The sequence below is a fragment of the Sinocyclocheilus rhinocerous genome, unplaced genomic scaffold, assembly GCF_001515625.1.
Source record: "Sinocyclocheilus rhinocerous isolate Xijiao unplaced genomic scaffold, SAMN03320098_v1.1 scaffold3059, whole genome shotgun sequence".
NCBI lineage: Eukaryota > Metazoa > Chordata > Actinopteri > Cypriniformes > Cyprinidae > Sinocyclocheilus > Sinocyclocheilus rhinocerous.
In genome coordinates, this window is record NW_015632728.1 from 19,632 (window position 1) to 36,003 (window position 16,372).

The window sequence follows — 16,372 nt, forward strand, 5'->3', positions numbered from 1 at the left end:
ATGTATTTGAATGCCAAAATATTATTTATTACGTAGCCTACTTCACTCACGTTCCAATATCCACGTAAAACAACATGGTTTGCATAACATCACGGCGGTACGTGATAATGCTTAACGACACAGATTTGACTAAATATTTAAACTGAGCAGTGTGGTTTTTCCATATGTTTGACTGACTGTATTTTATTATGATAGTGAACAGACTGCATTGTCAAGGTAGCAAAGCTTAACTGTGTGCACGCATGCAGCGTCGGTGCAATCACTTGAGTTTTTTCCTTCTAACAGTGGAAGCAACTACTCCTTTTAGTCATAAAGATAATCAGAATTGTAGTAGTGTATTATTCAATTTTACATTTAAAGTTTATAAATTTTAAATTAATTAAATTACAACTGACATACAAGTTTTCATAGAAATGACATTAAAGTATATTTTAGTTTAACATTAATCCTCGTCAGTACATTCAGCAGTACTTTAACCATATTTCAAAGACAATAGAAGTAATTATGAAATATATAGATATAAAGATGTACTACTTAAGTCCTACTTAAAGGGTTAAGTGGGTCAAAAAAAACACTCTAATGTTCAGCTAACTGCATTTAATGTAATTTTAAACTACAAAATATGTTCATCTAATTGCACTTAACATGGAATTAAATGTCTGAAAACATTACCTTCAGTTCATACATGTATTTTTAAGTATATTATTTCAGTAACAGTACTCTTTTTTTAAACTATACTAAAGTGCACATCTTTTTCACAAGGGTTATGAAAGCTAATAGCTTGTAGAACTGCATCTTTTAACATTAATTCAGTTCACTTAAAAGTTCAATAAAAAGTAAAAAAAAATAAAAAATAAAAATGAACATTTTCTCCACACAGTAATTCTTAAATGTATTTATGTGGAAGTCACATACAGGTACAGTGGAGAGAAGCTTCTGAAGGTCTTCCTTGGAAACGGTTTGACATTTGGTGATGAGCAGACATGACTCACGCACTACGGTCTTCAAGATACACTGCAACAGTTCATCTTTCAGCCTGCAGGGGAAGATGGGAGAAAGTGCTTGCACATGACAGACATTAACCACAAAATCATCTACAGACATTAGGGCCCTATCATACACTCAGTGCAATGCGGCGCCAGGCACGACGCAAGTGTTTTTTGCTAGCTTCAGCCTGACGCAGTTATCATTTTCACGTCCTGCGGCACGTTGTTTAAATAGCAAATGCATTTGCGCCCATCTGTTGGGCGTGCTGGTCTGAAAACGAGGCGTGTTCAGGCGCATTGCTATTTTGAGGCATCTGAAATAGACTGCGCCATTGACCAACTAAAACCTGGTCTAAAGTCTATGCATGTTTCATCTCCGGAGACACGTTCTGTCTTTGCGCTTGCAAATTCCGCCGTGTAAATAGCGAATTCGCCATGGCACGAGCGCAACTGGTTCTTAAAGGGAATGGGAGATGAGACTCTGATTGGTTTATTGCACGTTATGCCCAAAACACACCCATTACTCATTAAGAGAATAGGGACAACCCTTTTAGACCATGACTGTTTTTCCCGTCGTTAAACTAGCAAAAGTGGATTTGGACACGCCCTAAGTGCACCTGCGCCTTGCGCTTTAGACCATGCACTTACATCGTTTAAATAGGGCCCTTACAGTCAGTTATCAAGGTGAATGACACCACATTTTTGTTGAGATGACAAGGATACAACTTGGGTTGTGATCACAAGAAAATGAATGTACATTTTTAGCAGTAGAATAAAATACAGAAGTGAACGATTTAAATTTAACCTAAGCACTTTCCGTCTGAAGAGCAGTGAAACTTGTTACCTGTAGTGGTCATCATCCTCACTACCAAAGCGGTTCTTCTGTAACTGGTTGGCAAGGTTGTTTAATATAACATCACGCAATTGAGACAAACCACTGTTCTTCTCCCCTACAGAGAGAAAAACAAAAAACATAGAAATTATTGGCATATGTTGCGCATCAATATGAAATTGTTCAATGCTGACTTGACTTATAATTATGTATGATTTCTGTACTATGTGTGTCTATTTGCAATTCTCACCCTCTGTGAAAACAAATTTGAGCAGGTTGTTCAACTCCAATTCGCTCTGGTACAAGGTGTTTAAACCTGAGCTAATGAGAATAAAGAAAAATGGTTTATAGTTGTTGCAGATATTGAGATATTCTTTGACTTTTTGGATTTTCTGACTTCATTTTAAGGCTCACCTGATGGCGAGACACACTTCTCTTTGTATTTCCGGCTCTATCTGATCGTGAGGAGCCATGAGTAACTGCCACAGCAACAGTCCAGAACGCTTCACACAGTCTCGGTTCTGCTCTGCATTTAGATTAAAAAACTGGAACACAACCTGGATAAAAAAAAAAAAACATATTTTTATAAATTTTTTTCTGCATAGTTTCCGTTAACAAAGTTACCACTACTACTGAACAGCTTCATCAAAATTGATTAAAAGTCATATAAAATTTAAATATTCTAGCGAAACCCCACCTGAAAGACGACCAGAATGCAGCGGATGATGCAGGTGTCTCCGTTAACCATGGCCTTCTCCATGACGTCACATATGGAGCTGAAGTGGCAGGCCTCCATGGGCTGCTTTCCTATGAAGGGTCCCAGGTGCAGATTACTGCTGGCTGCCAGCAGGTTGAGCTGATGGATGCACATGGCGCCAACATGATGGAGCAGCTGGTTTATCACTTTGGATGTGCCTATCATCTCTTCTGTCATTAAGAGTCAAAAACATATTATAGGGAAATTGATACAGATCATTTCTGCACAAAATGTCAGCACATCTAAACAAAAAACAAAACCTTTGTGTAGCAAGTGGCCTAAAACACGCTCACCCTTGTGAAAAAGAAGTGCACTTCATTGTATTGAATGTGCACTTGTAGTGTACTTCATCTTAAAAGTATATTTAAAAAAAACAATGAAACTGTTAATGTTAATGACATAAAAGGCCACTTAAGTGACTCTTTACTTTGTGTAGCAAGTGGCCTAAAACGCGCTCACCCTTGTGAAAAAGAAGTGCACTTAATTGTATTGAATGTGCACTTGTAGTGTACTTAATCTTAAAAGTATATTTAAAAAAACAATGAAACTGTTAATGTTAATGAAATAAAAGGCCACTTAAGTGACTCTTTCATGAATGTTTCTTAACACACTTAAGTACACTTTTAAGAAGTGACATTTTTTAATAATGTCAAATTAAAAGTTTTACTTTAGATCACATTTTAATAATCCTTTGTCGTGCTTTAAAGTAGTACACTTATTTTGATGGTTTGACTAACAAATTAAAGCAAACGTTAAGCACTTAATTATCATTTTAACTGTAATGTGTTATTTAAAATTCATATATTTTAAATTTACTAAATTGCAACTTCATCGTTACAAATATGTAATTACAAATAGTTTTAAAAATACAAAATATACATATTTTAGTTTGTCAGTACACTCAGCAGTACTTTAATCATCCTAAGACAACATGGTGTCATGTTTCAAAAGTCGAAAATGTTTAGTTGTACAATCTTACACCATACAAAAATCAATTCAAGATAACTGTTTTGTACTTTCTGTTTACATAGGCATATAGTTTCAGTACCTTTAGGCTGACTGATGACGTGACTGACGCCCAGTCGCTGGCACACATGATGGAAGGCCTGATTCCCAGGATTACACCACTGGTCCATGTAGTCGCTGGAGCACGTCCAGATTAAATTGTTAAGTGCATCATAACAGGCCCCTGGAACAGTCATTATAAAAACATAACGTCAGTACTCGTATAACACTTTAAAATGAGAGGAAAGCTTGAAAAATGAAACAAAAGGAAATAAAAAAAATGGAAAAATAACAACCTGAACGTGACAGTCTTTTTTGCAGTATTTATTAATATTTTGAATGAGCTTTTATCTTTATATTTTCAGTTTATTTTGGATAATTTTATTGTGTGCTTTTGTCATTTTGTCACACTTTATCTGAAGCCTGTATTTATAATACATCATAAGAGGATTTTTAATGCATTATAATGCATGCATAATGCTTTATAAACAACCTTACAATATGTTGTATCATCTGATTAATAATCATAACAACAGTTGCAATACATTATAATACTTACCTATTTGAATATGATGCATTATAACATCAGATAAAGCCTGCATTTATAATGCATCATAAGGGTATTCTTAATGCATTATAATGCACGCATTAATGCCTTATAAAAAATATATACAGTAAATACATAAATACACCTATTTGTGGCTATAACTTACAATGCAATACAAATACAGGCTTCATATTAAGTGTTACCGTCATTTTTATTTTATTATAAAAAAAAACATGAATTTGGTCAAAACCTTGATTTTTCTCTATATGAATAGCAGGTCAAGTTAATTGTATTTAATTTTATTTTCTATATAGCGCCACACATAACACACAACAGAAGTCATTTAAGGTTACCTTTCCTATATAATTCTTTTATTAAACAAACTAAATGGCTTTATGTTATTTGCATTTCTGTCTCTACATGGTTGAGCGTTTACAATTCTCCTCTGCTCTCTGTATAGTGCACCCCGATGCACACACACACACACACAGACAGGTGAGCAAATATGTCGCATCAACCACCTGAAAAGCAGACAAAAATATCTGCGTTTTTTTAAAGCTACACACTTTGTGGATAATTGTCATAAAAAGAAATGTTCCGCTGTTTAGTTCAATGTACAGTTCAAATAATTGTTCAGTTGTTATATTGACTGCTGTCATTAAAAGAAACAAATGCATACCACGATTCCTTTAAAGTGCCCCTATTATGGGTTATGAAAGGTTCATATTTTGGTTTTGGGACAGGTTGACATGCATGCAAGGTCAAAAAACACTTTCATTGTCTTATGCATTTATTTTTACCTTATTTGCTCAACGACTCCCAAACGATTCGCTCAACGATTCATTTTTCCAAACCCCTCTTTTGTGTGACACTACTCTGCGGTCATTGGTCCAATTGGTCGCTTTCATTTTCATTTCATCTTGCCTGTAATGCCTGATAAAGCAGCGTTTGTGAGTGCAGTGCTGCTTTGTGTACAGCGTTACCGGGGAAACAGCTATTTTTAGTGGCAAAGAATTAATTTGCATTTTTCATTCAGACCAACGTGAAAATCTACTGATGGTTTTACGCAGCAAATACGCAGAGCTGTAAATGTGAACCGGTATATATTAGGGGTTGCACCGACTAGTCGACGTCAATGCTCTGCCATGACGCTTTAAGCTTGACGTCGACTAGTCGCTGGTCCTATAGAGGGCGCAACAGAATAAGAAATCTTAAAAGTCGAGAATTTTTAAAAATCGAATAGTCGAATAAAATCGACTAATCGCGACAGCCCTATTGGAGTGCAACTTGTGCACAATGCACATTTCTTAATATTAAGCCTAAAATGTGTTTTAATGTCACTACTGATGAGGATTGTATGATCTTTGAATAATATTGGTTTTTAAATGGAAAATTCTTAAAGTGCACTCGAAGTATACTTGCAATAGTTCCACTTTAGCACAATCAAATATACTTCAGTATATCTTTAGTTGGACATTAGCTAGTGTTAATTTTGTCAGGTATTTTCAATTTTAGTCTTAGTCCCGTGTTAAATGTCCTTGTTAGTTTTTATCATATTTAGTCAACCTAAGTGCATTTGAACTCTTGATATCTGGCAACCGCACACTCATGAAAGCTCGCGTAGTAGAGGAGTGTAGAGCAGTCCACAGTAACATTTTGTCTCCTTTTCTTGACGAAAATAAAAAGTTTTAATTTTTTTGAATACATTTTACGTCTTATTTCGTCAAAGAAATTGCATGTCGATATAGTCATAGTTATTGTTTATTGACCTTATTGTCGTCTCGTCTTCGTCTCGTCTTATTCATGGGAAAAAAAACTCGTCAACGAACATTTTTCGTCATAGTTTTCGTTAATGAAATTAACACTAACATCAGCACTACTTTCTCACAATTAAAGTACGTTAAGTACAAAATTAGTTGTTCCAGTTTAGTAGGCCTTAAATATACCGGTTTAGTATCCCAAACATACAATTGCAGCATATTTTTATTAAGTGCTTAAATATGTAAATGTATTTGCAGTACACTTAGCATGAAACAAATGTATTTCAAATACATTTTAGTATATTTATTTTTCACTAGGGAACCCTTTAATTGTTAAATATTTGATTAAGTAAATGTGGTGTTAAGAATGGATAACGTTAAATGATCAATCACCATTCCGACACTATCCATGACAGAGTTCAGTATGAAACGATGCTAAAGTAACAGGTTTAATAGGGTATAAATATCTTACTCTTGAGGGAAGAAAGGCCACTGGAGCCACCGAACAGTGAGCGGGTGGCCGAGCTCCCAGCTACACCTGGAGCGGGTGCCAGCATCACCAGATACGTCCCACACATGTACATCGGCGTCTTCCTCAGTGCTTTTATAGACAGACCACAGCTTGTGTTGACAACTGGGATGAGAGGAAAAAGACAAGAGACCACGATCAACATTGCAATTAAAACTACGGTGAAGAATTACAGCACAGCACAGATGTGAATTTGGAGTTGTGGTTGTTTTGTCTAGTTTTTCCATTCGTTATAGTTATTAGAATTAACTAAAACCATCAAAAAATGTTACCTGAAATAAAAAGAAACTGAAAATAAAATAAAATATAAATAAATAAAAATATATTTTTTAACTGACTGAAATAAAATACAATATAAAAAAAAACATATTTAAAAAAAACTTACTTTATTCCAGATAGCTGCCAAGGAAACATTTCTTATTTTCATTTAGTTTAACCTGATGTACTGAAATAACTAAAACTACTGATAAAAATCTATAGCCTAATAGTATCTCAATGATACTAAAATAACATTTAAAAAAAATACCCAGTTGGTGTACACATCCAAAACCCAAAATTGGTGCAGAACAAAAAAACATTAACCGAAAAAAAAAAATAATAATAATAAAATTTCCACATACTGAACTTAACACTACACTTCTGTTCACTGTAAACGACATCAAATCAATAAAATGATCACTCTTTTCCTTTAAAACCGCACCAATTTGCTTAACTACACTTGAGCAGTTTTTAAGATATTCCAAACATCTTAAAGAATTTGCACACAGTATATATACAGATTTCTTCTGAAACTTGCATGTTGTGTATTTAAATATATTTGTAATCACACATTTGTAATGATGAAGTTGCAATTAAGTAGACTTAAAATAAATTATCTTCAAATGTAGTTAAGTGTGTTCAGAAACAGTCATGAAAGTGTCTCTCTTTAAGTCACTTAAGTGGCCTTTTATTTCATTAACATTATATTACCTGTTAGTACAGTTTTTGAAAAAATATACTTTTAATATTTGAAGTACACTACATGTGAACTTTCAGTAAAATTAAGCGCACTTCTTTTTCACAATGGCTCCCATTATTGTAGAAACTAAGCCAAAGAAGCTGGTGCTTGGGAACAGCCGAGGCACAAACAACATACAGCAGCATTACCTGACTGCTCCTCTTTGACGGGGTTGGTGATGGCGGAGCCGGTGAGAGCAGCCAGCGTGGACGAGTGCGAGGCACGAAAGCGGGACATACGGCTCAGGAGCAGCTCATTCAAACACTTCGATGACTCGCCTTCCTTTCGTGACAGGATTACCCGATCCTGTATAGGACTGGCCACACATAGACCCAACTCAGTCTGGAAAAAACAAAACAGATATTGGGAGCTCGTGAAGTGAGGGTTCATTGAACACTTATTTACTTGCTACATTTATGACAATTCCCTTGTGAAAAGAAGTGCACTTAATTGTACTGAATGCGCACTTGTAGTGTGCTTCAAATTTTAAAAAGTTACTTTTAAAAACTGGACTTGCAGATAATATAATGTTAATAAAATAAATGCCCAGTTAAGTGACTTAAAGAGAGACACTTTCATGACTGTTTCTGAACACACTTAACTACACTTTTAAAAAGTGACCTTTGTAATAATGTCAAATCAAAAGTTTTGCTTTAAAGTACATATTTTGATGTGTTGACTAACATGCTGAAGCACATGTAAAGTACTTGATTATCATTTTAACTCCAGTTTGTTATTCGATATTGCATTTAGAATTAATATATGTACTAAATTGCAGCTTCATTATTAAAAATGTGTAATTACATACATTTTTAAATACATGTCATACAAGTTTCAATAGAAATGACAATAAAGCAAATTTTGGTTTAGCATACATGCTTGCTTGTCAGTACATTCAGCAGTACTTTAACCATATTTCAAAGACGATAGAAGTAATTACGAAATTACATGTAAAGATGTACTTCAGTCCTGCTTAACTGGGTCAAAAAGCACGCTAAAATTCAGCTAATCGCATTAAATATACATTCAAACTATAATATATTTTAAATGAATTGCAAATAATATGCACTTAAGTGTCAGAAAACATTACATTCATTTCACACTTAAGTATATTGTTTTCCACACGTATGCTAAAGTGTGCTTCATTTTCACAGGGGTTACCAGTCATTGCATGCAACGAAAAACTGTAACGTAAATGCAACTACAAAACTGCACAAAGAACAATGAAATATTAGTTTCAAAGTCTGATATTAGCAAAGTCTCACACCGTTAGCTGGAAGACATCCATGAAGACAGAGTGGCCTTTCTGGGTTTTCTCGTTGATGCTGACAGGTGACCAAACCCAGTAGAGGTAGGTACCATCAGAACACAGACGCAGGCTGGTCAAGCTGCTGCCCACTGGGAAGTGATGAAGCGGCATCGCTACCACTTGCGAAACCTTCAACAGAGAGAAACGGGGAACTAGAAGCTTCCACAAACAAATCACTAGTGGTCGACCGATATATCGCCAAGGCCGATATATCGGCCGATATTTGGCATTTTTCAAATATCGGCATCGGCCGATAAGTTTTTGTGTTTGGCTGATGTGTTCGAGGCGGGGCGTTTTATTTTGACGGCGCTGAGAGCGGCAGCGCCTGAACACACAGTGCTCACATTCTCCCACTTGTTCGCTGTCGTTGTTCAGTTCTGTCTAATATGGATAGGTCTATCTAATAATCAGATAGAACTGTTAAACAAAGGAATTAAAATGTATACAAAAAAGTATTATAACGATTGCTTTTATATTGTTAGTAATAGAAAGGCAAACATTATAATACTTTCTCGTTTGCCGTCAGCAATTTCACAAACCTTGCAGACTTAGTCGAATCTAGTTGAGGTCTTGTGAAGTGTGCATTTGTATCCTGCATGATCGAGTGTGCTCTGTGTGACGGTCGGTCCGTGTGATTTGAATACTGACAGGAGGAGAGTTCAGCTTCACTGGAGACGCGCGATCGACAAACTTTAACTCATGATTTCAAATTATGTTGCACTTTATGCATTTGCCCACTGTCATATTCATGTAATTTTCATTGCGTGCTGTATGTAAAATGAGTGTTACCTTGGCTTTATTTGAAAAAAAATATATATATATGATTCCCAATGCACACAAACTTCCCAGAATACTGAGTGCCCTGTTGGTTACAGTGTTTACTTCCTTTTCAATTAGATTTTTATTAAATATTTATTTGAGAAAAATGCTTGTGAAAAGTATGTTTATTTTACACTATTTTTAATCCATTTTCAAATGATTTCAAATTTCTTAAATATTAATTAAAATAAACACAATTATATCGGCTTTATATCGGCCACCCTGCTTTCCAAGATATCGGCATCGGCTGTCAAAAAACCCACTACAAATCACTCATTAAAATGTCATTTTTATGTCCCATAAGATGCTGCACACAGATTAAACTAATTCACACAGGTTTGGAGAGTAAGTAAATGATGACAGGGTAACTGTCCCTTTATGTTACCGTGACAACCATAGTAGAAATAAAGTGTAATGCATGAAAAAAAATCCATTTGTTTACAACATTAATTTGCCCGTCCAAACACTATGCCAGTAATGTTTATTTATTCTCATAATTGTTAATGTGAGGACTTAGGATTTGGTTGTGGCTGTGGTTTTCAATCTGCAGTGCAGTACTGTCATAACTTGATACAAATGTAGATTAAATTCACATTAATTTCTTCGATTTTTTCTAAAGGCACTCTCAGCCACCCTGCTGGTCTAAATGTTGTGCATATAACAGCATATAATGGTATTTTTTTGGGTCTACTGACATCTACATGTTACAAAACTTGGTACACGTGGAGGATTCGAGACTAATTTCCACCATTTGCAACTTTGAGAAATCTGCTTGCAAAATTCAGAAAAAAACTGACATCGAGCAAACCTCCAGACAAAAATATTAATTTCTCAAAACTTTTTGTAATTAAATTTTCAGGAGTAATCCATACCAACTATTTGACATGTTATGAAATTCCAAACTTAAACTGAAATTACAGCATAGAGGGGGTATAAACGTGAAAAAATCTAAATACCAAAATTAAATAAATTAAATAAATTCACATACATGCCAACCCTGAAACAACATAAACTACCAAATTTTGCTACAAGTTTGATTACAACATATAATCATTGCTGTTAATAGTGTTCATCGTCTGTTTGATTACGTCATAAACTGAATTTTACCGTACATTTCTGCCATATGTACATCAATTTGACATAGTCACCACTGATAAGCTACTACTAAATATATTGTAGAAACTTAATTGTCTGTAAAGCTGCTTTGCAACGATTTGTATCGTGAAAAGCGCTATTCAAATAAACTTGAATTGAATTGAATACATTCTTAATTTTACGAACAAAAAAGTTGGCATTCAGCATCCATTTTTTACCAACATTTGCTGAAACATCAACTAAAAGTGAGATGTTTTCCAAAATGCATATCGCATCAGTAACAACTCAACAAGCATGTCCCCAAATCATGCAACTGTTTTATTTTCAAGCATACTTAGAAATAATACACTTTAACAAAATAAAAATTATACGAGTAGAAATATCCAAATACATTCTTGCAATGTCGATTTGAAAGTGCAATGTGAAAGGTGATGGTTTGAGATGCAGGGGTCGTACCTGCAGTGTGAAGGGGTCGATGACGTGGCACAGCTGATGAGATTTGGTGTCAAAAGAGGCTGGACGGTGGAGCAAAAAGCCACTGCTGTGCGCCAACCACCCCGCCTCCAGTTCCTCGTTCCGACAGTACACAAAACCCCTGGGAGGAAGAGCAGAGGACAAAGTTTTAGGTTTCAGAGATGTGCCAGGATTGTCGACAGTTAGTGGAGTTGAGTATTTTTAGCCGTGGTGCTTTTAAACAGAGATGCTATTAACTATAGACCCTTTTTCTGACGGTAAACATTGTGACGTTTTTCTGTGGGCGGAGCTTAGGTGGAGGGAGAAAGATTCCCCTGACCGCCAGCTATTAAGTTTGTTATGACTGGAGAAAATCTGATTTTACCTGCATATGGAAGGTAACTCACTGTCCGGGACCGCGATTGTTATTTGAAAAGGTTAACTTTAACGGACGAAACCAGATCGGTTCACATCTAATGTGTATAGTTAAGACAAACTCACCGTGTCTAATCATGAAGATGTATATACATTTCAATTTCAGCAGGCAACCATTTTTACAGCTACATTATTATTCCAGCCACAATTAATCACAACAATGTATATACAATTAAAAATGTGACCCTGGACCACAAAACCAGTCACAAGGGTAAATTTTTTGATATTGTTTTACACACAGATTTTATTTCATACACGACATAGTCGTGCGATGCATAAGAAATCTTTAGATGCACCGATAACAGCAAAAGACTATACTTTATTGAACCTTTTCTGATAAGAAGTGTGCACTGCAAACGCGAGCATTTTTGACGATCGTTTCTGTCCAGTCCGCTCGTTTTATCGCGTTTAACCACAGCTGTCGTCGGTTTTTTGTCTGGCAGTGGCAGCAGAGATGCGATAAAATTTCTAATTTGAGGCTGTATTACATCCGATTCTGGCACCCAACATCACAACAAGATGATATTTTAAGCACCTTATGTAGCCTCCAGTTTTCCCTTTGTTTTGCCTCCAGCTAGCGCTGTGACGTAATTGTGACGTCGGCCCTAAAAGGGTCTATTAAACAAATACATAAAATATTGGTTCAAGCTAGGGTAGGCGATTTCTTTTTTAGGCGATGCTGAAAGCATAAGATCCCACCCTCCCTGAAAATCACTCTCCAAAGCCACGCCTCCTCCAAAACACATGACCGCGCACAGGCAGAGCAGAGGCTAACCAGCCACACGATGAGAGACGGCATCAACGCTGTCAGATTACCTCCTCTCTCATTCACCGCTGAGAAACATTACAGTACAAAACGCATAATATGTGACCCTGGAGCACAAAAGCAGTCTTAAGTCGCTGGGGTATATTTGTAGCAATAGCCAACAATACATTGTATGGGTCAAAATTATCGATTTTTCTTTTATGCCAAAAATCTTTAGGACATTAAGTAAAGATCATGTTCTATGAAGATATTTTGTAAATTTCCTACCATAAATATATCAAAACGTAATTTTTGATTAGTAATATGCATTGCTAAGAACTTCATTTGGACAACTTTAAAGATGATTTTCTCAATATTTAGATTTTTTTTGCACCATCAGATTCCACATTTTCAAATAATTGTATCTCGAACAAATATTGTCCTATCCTAACAAACCATACATCAATGAAAAGCGTATTTATTCAGCTTTCAGATATGCATAAATCTCAATTTCAAAAAAATTGACCCTTATGACTGGTTTTGTGGTCCATGGTCACATATTACAATAATAACGCCTTTCATTCTCGCTCTGTCTGACTCTGCAATAGAGTAATGAAGCAGGCTGATGACGTATCATGTCTGCTCAAACAGAGGTATGCAAATACATACGTTGACAGGCAGGTAGGACAGCCTATCATAGCGCTCGGACCGAGGGATATGATTGGGCGAACATTATATGGTCCTACGCCTTCCACAGATGATATAAATACATATAAATACATTTAGACCACTTCACTTAGTGATTGTTAATGGGATGTGAAAAGACTTCAACCAGCATTAAAAAAATGTTTTTGAACCAAATCACCTACCCTGCCATAAATAACAGACAGTGTGTGTGTGTGTGTGTGTGTGTGTATGGTTGCCTGTTAAGTTTTGTATGCATTTCTAAATTCTGATAATTACTTCTTTTAAATGTTCTAGCTCCTCAAGTTCCTATCCAGCGCCATTATTTATAACTAAACTATTAAAAATAGTTTCCATTAACTGAAATAAAAAATATAGAATTAGATAAAAACTTAAAGTTAGGTAAACTGAAATAAATCTAAATAGATATATTCCAAAACTAATAAAAATGACAAAAAGCACATATCAAAATGATTACAAATTAAAATAAAATGAAAACTGAAAATATAAAGTAAAAGCTAGTTAAAACATTTTATAAATACTATAATACAGTATATAAATAATACTAAAATAACGCTATTCCTATAGTCCATTACATTTGCAAAATCATGGTCAGTTAATTAATAATGCACGAAATCCACTCTCTTTTCCTATTTGGTTTCTCTGGAAAAGCCTTAATAGAGAGTTGTATGGGTTTCAGACAAGTAAATGTTACACATCAAAGTATATAAATGTTACATTTCAAATTATACAAGAGAATCTCACTTTTCAGATGGTACACAAGCTGCCATTTAAAATGAATTAATCTAATCAAAAATCTAATTATAATTCAGATACTTTACAATAGTTTTTGTCCTGAAATAAATTATATTTGTACACACAAACTAACAACATCCACTGTGACTTCAGCAGGATAACAATTTCTACGTGGTTTAACTGTAAGACACATCCCCTATCATGTTGAAATTTTCCTTTAGGCAAAATGATTTCTTAAACATGTCCAGGACATTTCTTTACGAGATTCACCCATAAGACTGAGAAAGAGCGAGAAGTCATTTAAGAGAGGAATGAAACACTGACGTTCATCGACAGCAGAATTTCACAGGGTCCAAACATCTAACAAACATAGTTGCTCACAGAGCAGAAATGAGAAAGGCAGCAGAACAAAGCAGGAGCTGTAGAAAGAGCACAATAGTGGCCTGGAGGTCACTGGCACAAACAGAAGAGCAGGGCAGGAGGTGAAGTGGTGGTCGTGTGGTTTTAGAGTTACCTCAGCGTCCCATGCTGCCCCGAGCCCAGCTTGCTTAAGCCCTTCCCAAAAGAGTTTGTCGTGTAGAGATAGAAACCATCTGTAGCCAGGCTGCGGCCCAGGTCTGAGTCTGAGACGGGCAAACAGAGAGAGAAAGATGACAGAGAGTGTCTGAGGAGGCAAAAGACAGCAGAGACGCACCGCAAATTCACTTTGAAAGGGGAAAATTACTTCTAGTCAACAGCAAAATAGGAGCAAGGATTGTACTGGTATGCTTAGGGCCCTATGAAATCCATTGTATTTTTTTCCAAACTCCAGTCAAATTCCAGTCTGTTTCCGTTTTTCGAGAATAAAGCATTTTAATTTTTCTGAATTCCATTTTTAATGGTAAACTGAATAATAATAATAAGGCATGTCTAAGTAATTTAAATCATTAAACTTACAATTTAACAACAATTTCTTAAAAGTTAAACCAAAATATATATTTTTTCCACAAATTCAGTTTTATTTTTCACAAATACCTTTTTTTTTCTTTTTGTTTGTTTTACTTTTTTTCACTTTAATGGTTTAGTTACATTTTAATAACCCAAAACATGTCTAATCAATTGAATAGAAAATGTTGTTGTTTTTTCAGCAAATTCTGTGTTGTCTCTCTTAATTTTCCAGGAGTTATGATTTAATACAACTTCATTATCAAAAACGATGGTAATCAAATGAAGGCATAAAAAAAAACTAAAAAAAAATTTTTTTTATGTAATCAAATGAAAATGTAACAATTCCTTTTATTTTTTGGCAAACATAGTGCTGCACAACAGAGGTTTACTGTTAAAAGTAAAACAGGAAAAAAAATAAAATTGCAAGATATTTCTTCAAAAAAATAAAAATATGTTTATTATTATTTGAGAAGTTCATTCTACTGCAGTTACATATTTCTGTTACAATTTCTTAAAGTTAAACCAAACTTTTATTTTGAAGGGTTGTCATGAAGACCACACAGAAACACAAAGAACATGCAGACTACACATTTAAATAGCTTCATATTTTCATAGTCTGTTTACAGTTTATTATTCACAGTTGTTTTTGTGTTGCTGCGCGCAAAGTAGGGCTGCACGATATTGGAAAAAACTCACATTGCGATATTTTGTTCTTCTGCTATATATATTGCGATATGAAAAAAACAAAAACAAAAACAAAAAAAAAAAAACAAGATAACTTAAAAAGCCTTATTTATACTCTGTCTGCAAAATATTATTTATTTATTTTTATTTAGATATTGGGCAGAAATGTTGGATATGCTGTTGTGAGATTCACCCAATTCCAATATACTGTTACACATCCATTTTCTTTCTCAATTGTTTACCTTCATCTAAGCCATAAGCAACTGTGTTTACAAGGATACAGAGACATGCATTTTGACATAATTTCGCGCGTATGTGTCATTACAGGCACAAATAATGCGATGTGACTATCGTGAATGCACACATCGCGATATCGATGCTCAAACGATATATCGTGCAGCCCTAGCGCAAAGTATTGAGGTTGACAGATAGACCACTATATTATTATTTAGAGCAAAAAAGCAGCAACAAGTTTTACATTTTAGAGACATTTTAAAGAATTGTGTGATCTTATAACTTTCTCAACGCAGTTACAAAAACATTGGTCAGCCATCTCTTTGTCGCTCACCTTTGCTCTCTGCTCCAGCGGCGCTGCTCTCTGGCGTGGGCAGCATGTCCTCAAAGCCCCACGAAACACTGTGCTTCCCTCCTAACAAGCAGGACGGTGAGCCTGGACCTCCCTCAAGAAGCAGCAGTCTGCAAGTGAGAGGATATTACGCATTCTTGAGCAGCAAATCAGCACATTAGAATGATTTCTGAAGGATCATGTGACGCTGAAGACTGGAGTAATGATGCTGAAAATTCAGCTTATAAAGCAGATAGTTCCGGTCCTTGATTCTGATTGGTTGAGCCTCGTTCGAACTGTTGTAAATTACTCTACAAACAAACACCTTTGTTTACTTCTGTGTGCTGCTCGGCAACCACTTTGTTGGAACCACAACTGTTTCTGAGGAGCTACATTGTTTGGTGGAAGAATACTGTTTTTATTAATATCATTACACTTTATTAGCTCTGTTTTATTTTGTGAAACCTTTCTACGTATATGGAATAAC

At 35.3% G+C, this 16,372-nt stretch overlaps 1 protein-coding gene across 1 annotated transcript in view; it reads right to left on the reverse strand.

The window, feature by feature from the left end:
- The window catches only part of LOC107742923 (probable E3 ubiquitin-protein ligase HECTD4), a gene marked incomplete at its 3' end in the record, with an annotated part of 49,334 nt that overhangs the window by 19,603 nt on the left and 13,359 nt on the right, over positions 1–16,372 (reverse strand). Inside the window, exons 4-15 of the mRNA XM_016556010.1 lie at positions 15,889–16,016; positions 14,224–14,332; positions 11,093–11,231; positions 8,681–8,851; positions 7,563–7,755; positions 6,360–6,521; positions 3,624–3,764; positions 2,516–2,745; positions 2,233–2,375; positions 2,069–2,139; positions 1,831–1,936; positions 916–1,036 (exon numbers count right to left, since the gene is read on the reverse strand). Of these exons, the coding sequence (XP_016411496.1) occupies positions 916–1,036; positions 1,831–1,936; positions 2,069–2,139; positions 2,233–2,375; positions 2,516–2,745; positions 3,624–3,764; positions 6,360–6,521; positions 7,563–7,755; positions 8,681–8,851; positions 11,093–11,231; positions 14,224–14,332; positions 15,889–16,016 (1,714 nt within the window). The remainder of the gene's footprint in view (positions 1–915; positions 1,037–1,830; positions 1,937–2,068; positions 2,140–2,232; positions 2,376–2,515; positions 2,746–3,623; positions 3,765–6,359; positions 6,522–7,562; positions 7,756–8,680; positions 8,852–11,092; positions 11,232–14,223; positions 14,333–15,888; positions 16,017–16,372) is intronic.